At 58.1% G+C, this 6715-nt stretch overlaps 1 protein-coding gene across 5 annotated transcripts in view; it reads right to left on the bottom strand.

The window, feature by feature from the left end:
• Positions 1 to 1803: 1803 nt before the first annotated feature.
• Positions 1804 to 6715, bottom strand: part of ADGRL1 (adhesion G protein-coupled receptor L1) — a 96729-nt gene continuing 91817 nt past the window's right edge. For 2 of the 5 annotated variants that reach the window (XM_030545537.1, XM_030545538.1), the window contains 6 exons: positions 6290 to 6458; positions 5969 to 6097; positions 5506 to 5602; positions 4776 to 4904; positions 4321 to 4338; positions 1804 to 3079 (listed from right to left, as the gene is read on the bottom strand). In XM_030545537.1, coding sequence (XP_030401397.1) covers positions 2298 to 3079; positions 4321 to 4338; positions 4776 to 4904; positions 5506 to 5602; positions 5969 to 6097; positions 6290 to 6458 — 1324 coding nt within the window. In that variant the 3' untranslated portion in view covers positions 1804 to 2297. Of the gene's footprint in view, positions 3080 to 4289; positions 4339 to 4775; positions 4905 to 5505; positions 5603 to 5968; positions 6098 to 6289; positions 6459 to 6715 lie in introns of all 5 variants that reach the window. The other 3 variants (XM_030545539.1, XM_030545541.1, XM_030545540.1) reach the window with 2 other exon arrangements.

Raw genomic sequence — 6715 nt, 5'->3', positions numbered from 1 at the left:
CTTACAGTAATTTTTTTTTTTTACCCACAATTCCACAGTGGCAGTGAGTGAGAAAATGACCGATCTATGTCAAGATGTATGAAAAAAGGACCTTATCCAGCAGGAAAAGGGAATGTTGAGAAAGTCACAGAAATGACGCATTATATGTATATATTACATAAAAATTGTGCCAAAAACAGTTCTTTTTTTCTTTTTTTTGTTTTGATTGTAAAAATCTGCTCTTAGTCTTTGCGATCCCTTCCCCTGTCTTCGTCAAAAGGGGAGGAGGTCTCCTTGTTCCCTTCACCTGCCCCCCCCCCGAACAGTCAATAGGGCTGGAGCAGAGCTCAGTATATATCTATATATTTATAGATATATATTTTAATTCCAGGACACAAACTGTTCCCTGGGACTGTGGTTGATTGGTTGTATTTTTTTTTTAAATCCCTGTTTCATTTTTCAAGGGATTCCTCAATTCCTCTTTTTGTTATTTGTCTGAAATTTCATATTTACAGCATTTCAATCTGTATCCCCACCCGCCTCCCCTGAATTAACCCTCCACCCCACCCTAAGCCCCCCCCCCCCCTCGGCCCCGACGAAATGATGTATTCATGTGATATTGGCTCCCATGGTCTCTCTCAAGAAGAAGAGGGTGAGAGAATTCAGAGTTGTGCTTGAAAAGGGAGAAATTTTTGTTTTTTGTTGTTTTGTCCTTTGAAAGAAAAGAAAAAAAAAGTGCCATTTGGGTTTCTGTTGTTCTTTTGCTCGAAGATGATCCGACTGATTTGGAGGGGAAAATGGTTCAATTGTCAAAATGCCCCCCCAGAAAATCCTCCCCACCCTCATCTTGATCCAACCAGGTTCATAAAGCAGCTCCCTGAAGGCACCTGACTTCTGCATGTCTTCAGAGGAGGAAATAAAAGCAGAGCTGGAAAACGCAGAAGGGGCGAGAGCTGCAGGAGTTTCCGTGCTTCCCATGGAGCCATAGGAAAATGACGTGTGTATCGTGACCAAAGTGGCGGCAGCAGGGCAGCGGCGAGTGAGAGTGGGGAATGCGTATTAAACAATTACACCGATGGCCCAGGAAGAACCCCTCGGCTCCCAGTTTCCTCTGCCAGCTCCCGGAGCAGGGTGGTGGTGTGTGTTTGATTTGTGAGCTGTGAAGGGCAGGGTGTGTGTGCGTTGTGTGTGCGCCACACAGCAAAGGAAAACAAAAATCCAAATCAAAGATGGCCACCTCAGCACCATCTCCTCCTCCGCTGGAAACAAGGTTGTGCATCAGCCCTTCCTGGTGCCCAGGATGCTTTTGAAAGAAAAAAAAATGCACCCCTCCCCCGGTCTCCTGCGGACTTTGCTGATGGCTTGGCATTAAAAAAGAACAGAACTCAAAACCCTGTCAATGAGTGAGTTTAAGAGTCCCTTCCCCACCGTGCCTCAGTTCCCCCCAGCTGACAAATACTGGAAGGTCAGCACCGGATTCAACATAATTTCTATCCAGACCCCAAACAATCCCTATCCCCCATCTCTCTCTCTCTCTCTCTCGATATAGCTCTCTCTTTATAACTCTCTATATATCTATACAGATTATGGTTTTTGGCAAAGTTCGGCCAGAAGACAGTGGAGGCCACAGAAGGATGCTCCATCCGCCCCTCTCTCTCCGGACCAATCGGATCCCATCTCTGGACCAATCGGATCCCTCTTTGACATCGCTAAGGTGCATACGTGAGGGAGCAGGGATGGCCTATACATGGGTGCCAGTGTGTGTGGGGGGATTGTTCTGGGACTCTGATACAGGCCCAGCCGGCCCCTCCCCCATGGTTCTGATCTGTTTCTTAATACGCCTTAAAAAGAAAATTGGTTTCCCTGCTCCACTTCTTTTTGATCTTCTCTCCCCACAAAACCCATGTAAAGAAACGGAAGAGGGATGACCTTAGAAAACAAAACATTGAGATCCTGTGTCTGGCCCGGTGCCTTTTTCATTCCTTCCTTCCCGCCCTCCCCCTTCCTTTCCTTCCCTTCAAAAACAGAAGTTGCACTGCCTCTCCCCCCCCAATTTCCACCCTCCTGTCTCCAACAGGTGGGCAGGAGGAAGCTAGACAAGACAGCCTCCCTTCCCAGAGGAGATTCACGCCACCTCTCCTCCTTCCCCTGGCCTGTGTCCTTCTGCAGCGCCCCACCCTTCTCTCTCTCAGCATCCCAGGGCAAAAATTAAAAAGGCCAGGCCACGGCCTGGGAGGAGGGGCTCCTTTTGGCAAAGGTGGGATGAGGGTGGGGGAGAGTCGGCGGCTTGGGACAGCTCCTCAGTCCGCTCCTGGCTTTCAGAGACTGGTCACCAGCTGCATTTGACCGTCTCCCTCCGGCACTGGGCCCTCTAAGCCGGCTTGAACCAAGTAGCCATCAGTGCTCGGTCTCCGGACCTGGTAGTAGGCTTGGAGCTGACTGCGGGGCACCAGGGCAGGCCGGTTGGTGTAGTAGATTTCGTTGATGGCTTGGGTGTGGGGGAGGATTTCCCCCACCGCCTCGGGGCTGCTGTCCGGGTAAGGGGAGTCTCTCAGGTTGGTCATACTGGTGTACAAGGAGTCCCTGTTGGGAGAGGGGGCCTGGCCGTCTCCGCCCTCGGTCAGGTCGGCCGTGCAGCTCTCAGACTCCTCCAGATCGCTCTGGTAGAGGATCGACTGAGCCCGTTGCAGCAGCAGCGGCTCCTCCAGGGCCTTGTACATGAGTTCGATCTCCAGGTTCTCCTCGTGGCTCAGGGCCGGGCCCTCGGGCGCCGCTGCCTCCTCCTCCTCACCAGGCCCGCCGCCGCCGGGGAGGGCGGGCGGGCCAGAGGGGTTGCTGGGCTCGGCCAGGCCGGCCCCTCCTGTAGGGGGCGCCCCCTTGGCTGTGCCACCGGCGCCCCCACGTAGGTTGTTGTGCACCAGCTCCGAGATGATCATCTTCTCGAAGGCGGCAGCATCGCTGAGGTTGCGCCGGCAGTCGGACATCTTGGCGCCCTCGGCCGGGAAGTCAGCACTCCGGAGGGAGTAGCTGTTGTTGAAGTTGCCGTTGAGGGGTAGGGTGTCCATGCCGCAGGCGTCCCGGCTGTTGTTCAGGGGGTGCTCTGCCAGGGGCGGGGCAGGGGAGAGAGAGAGAGGGGGGGAGTTAGTGGGGGGCGGGATGGAGGCACAGAGGGGGTGCTCCTGGGAATTTTTGGAAAAGGACAGGTGGTAGGCGTGAGCAGGGAGCTCAGCGAGGGCTGGGTGGCAGGGTCGGAGGTCGTACCCCCACCCCCCATCACCACCATGCGGGTGTGATTGTTCCAGAGCTTCCATGTGGTGTCTGATCCAAGACTCATCAGCTCCCGGTGCCAGGTCAGACCCAGTCTTGGGTGGAAATGGGCCACGGCTGTTCCCCCCCAACCACACAAGCCCCCATCTTCAGACAGAGCCAGGTGCTGTTTTGGGCTGGGCTTTCTGATGGGAGCTGAGAACTCAGCCCCCCAGATCTAGGGGCGAGGCACAAGGTGGTCAGACATAACAGAGCCCCACTCCCCTGCTGGGTGGGGGGCTGATTCCCCAATCCAGTCCTGTGCGCCTCCCCCAACACACATACCTGCCACCCCCCAACCTGCAACCAAGTCTGTGAGGGTCTGAGATAGTGGGCCCCTTTCCCCCCATCTCCAGCTCCAAAACATTGGGACCCGTAGTGCTGAGATCTGGGGGATCCACCCCCTGAGCTGGGGAGCCCTCCGTCCTCTGCTGCTCAGGCACATCACAGGGGACAAGGTTGCCTTGCTCTGAAACACCAAGTATTGACTGCTGGTCAGATACTGGACTGTACTGACCAAAATGGTCCATCAGGAGGGTTATATGAGACTACAGGGACCATGGGGCTGATCTGGTTCAGCAGGTGGGCAGTACAGGCGTATAGGGACTAGGGGTCCGATATGCCTCAGCAGGAGGGCGTTATGGGACTATAGGGACCACAGGAACAATCGAGCCCAGCAGGAGGGCAATATAGATGCGTTCCCATAGGCCACTAAGACACGGTCCCAGTGACAGTTGTTCAGAGTCTCCCTCTTTTGTCCAAGGCAGTGAATGCAAAAGTTGAACCCCATTATAGAATTGCCCACAGCGCCCCCTGCTGGGAGAGGCCAGGACTAGAGTAGCTGGGAGACCCCCGCCACAGCCAGCATTTCCGCCCTGCTCCCCATAGCGTCCCCTGCTGGAGAGGCCAGGCTCCACGCCAGCTCCTGGCTGCCTGGACCGTCGTGTCCTGGCTCTGCCCCACCCCCAGCCTGCCAGTCAAACTAGCAATGAAGGAAACATTACTGCGAAATGGAACTGGAAAGGAGGGACGTACTGGACTCTCGGAAGCTCCCTGCAGGTTGCGGCAGTGAGTGGAGAGGGGGAGATAAGAGAAAGAAGGTTATAGGGCAGGCAGGGGGCAGCACCCCCAAAGCAAACACTGACCCCCCCCCATCCATGGACCTCTCTGTGCTTCCATACGGCACCTCCTGCTGGGAGACGACGGAGCTGGAGTAACCAGGAACCCACCCCACAGCCAGTGCTCCCATCCCACTCCCACAGCGCCCCCTGCTGAGAAATGTGCAAGACTCAAGAACTCCCTTCTTGGGAGAAGATTTAAGGGGAGCACACCACACCCCTGCAGGGCTCCCCCCAAATACTGGGCAGGAAGGAAAGTGGGATCCCAGTGAGTGTGTCCCCTCCAGGGATGTCCCCAGACTGGGGGACTTTAGGGGGCGGCGGGATGTGTCCTCGCACCTGGAGGAGGATGAGGGGGCTGGAGGGTCTTACCTGGGGAGTTGAAGACCGGGGGCGAGGAGGGGTTGAAGCCCACGGACTCGGCGATGAGGGTGTTGTAGGGGCTGGTGCCTCCCCGGGTCTGCAGCACCGGGTTGGTCAGCAGGTGGTTCCCCATGGTCCCTGCAGCGGCAGCAGAGGCAGGTGTCAGCTCCCCTGCGGGGCCTCCCATGGCCCCCCAAGCCTAAGGGGTAATGGGGAACGTATCCCCCTGCCAGGCAAACAGCCAACCCAGCACACCACCCTGAGCAGGGCTGGCTGGGGCAGTGCAGGGATCTGATGCTACCGAGGAAGAGAGTCCAGGGGCTGCAGAAAGCAGGGTGGGGGACCTTGGGGGGGTCTCACCTGGGTTCAGGGTGGGGGTGCTGGGCAGGGGGTGTTGGGAGGGGGGGTCTCACCTGGGTTCACAGTGGGGGTGCTGGGTGGGAGGGTCTCACCTCGGTTCAGAGTGGGGGTGCTGGGTGGGGGGGGTCTCACCTGGGTTCCCGGGGGGGTGCTGGGAAGGGGGTGCTGGGTGGGGGGGCTTCACCTGGGTTCATGGTGGGGGTGCTGGGTAGGAGGGTCTCACCTCGATTCAGAGTGGGGGTGCTGGGTGGGGGGGCTCACCTTGGTTCAGGGTGGGGGGGCTCACCTCGGTTCAGGGTGGAGGTGCTGGGTGGGGGGGTCTCACCTTGGTTCAGGGTGGGGGTGCTGAGCAGGGGGTGTTGGGTGGGTGGGGTCTCACCTCGGTTTAGGGTGGGGGTGCTGTTGATATCCCCCGCCATGAAGCTTGACTCTGTCTGTTTCCGGACGGTGTCGTTCCACATTCTCCGGATCCGACTCTGTGAGAGACACGGGGGGTGTTTGTTGGTGGGGGAGCTCAGACACTGACACCTCTGGCTGCCTGTCCCACCCCCAGAGACCCCAGCCCTGCCTGAGAGAGAGTCTGGCACCTCCCCCACACCCCGCCCCCATCTCTAGGGAGTACTCTGTCTGTCCATCTGCAGCCCTGGGGGAGGGCTTTGTCCCCTGCCCCCCATCACACCCCCTGCACTAGGTAAGGTTCTGTCCATCTGTCCCCAGCCCTAGGACGGGGCTCTGCATGTCTGTCCCCATTTGCCCTCACACTCTGATCCCATCCCCACCCCAGAGAGGGCTCCGTTCACCCCCCCACCCACCCAGCCCAGGCAGGGCTCTGCCCCCCATACCTGCGTGCCTGTGTAGTAGCGGTTGTTGCTCCGAATGGCTGAAGTCTTGAGGGAGCCGAGTGTGGCACCTGGGGAGCTGCGCAGGCAGCAGGACGTGTGACGCAGACATTTACTGAACTCCCTGTGCACCTGTGGAGGCGAGGGTGGGGGATGACCGGGGTTAGTGCACTGGGCTGGGAGACCCTCTGCTAGCCCAGCCCTGGGATCCCCCCCTAGTTCTGTTGTTGCCCCTCACTCCCGACCTGCAGCCCCTGCTACCCCAGCCCTGGGCTCCCCCCTGCTCTGCCGTTGCCCCTCTCCTGGCTGAGGGCAGTGCCTGACCTTCTTCTGCAGGGCACAGTGGAAGACGAAGATGAACATGCCCTGGAAGGCGTTGAAGGTGGTGAAGAGATAGGCCATGATGATGGACTCCTTGTTGATGAAGAGGAGGCCAAAGGCCCAGGTGAGTCCCAAGAGGAAGAGGAGAGCAATGGCACCCAGCGCCCAGGATCTGCAGGGGAGAGACACAGAGATTTACCCATGGCATCCTCCACACACTTCGCCCGGTGCTGAGGTGCAGCCACCTCTGGGGTGGGGCATGGCAGCTGTTTATACAGGGACCCCTCGCCTGGCGCTGAGATGCAGCCAATTCGGGGGTCACCCATGCCCTGTCCAGCTGGGGCTGTGGCCAGTACAGTGTGTCCCCAGCTCCTCCCGGAGGCGGGGGCGTCAGTGGGGGGACCCCAGCACTTGCCGACTCGGCCTCAC

This window comes from Gopherus evgoodei, unplaced genomic scaffold (genome assembly GCF_007399415.2).
Source record: "Gopherus evgoodei ecotype Sinaloan lineage unplaced genomic scaffold, rGopEvg1_v1.p scaffold_37_arrow_ctg1, whole genome shotgun sequence".
Classification (NCBI taxonomy): Eukaryota; Metazoa; Chordata; order Testudines; family Testudinidae; genus Gopherus; species Gopherus evgoodei.
This window is presented reverse-complemented; position numbering and strand designations above follow the sequence as displayed.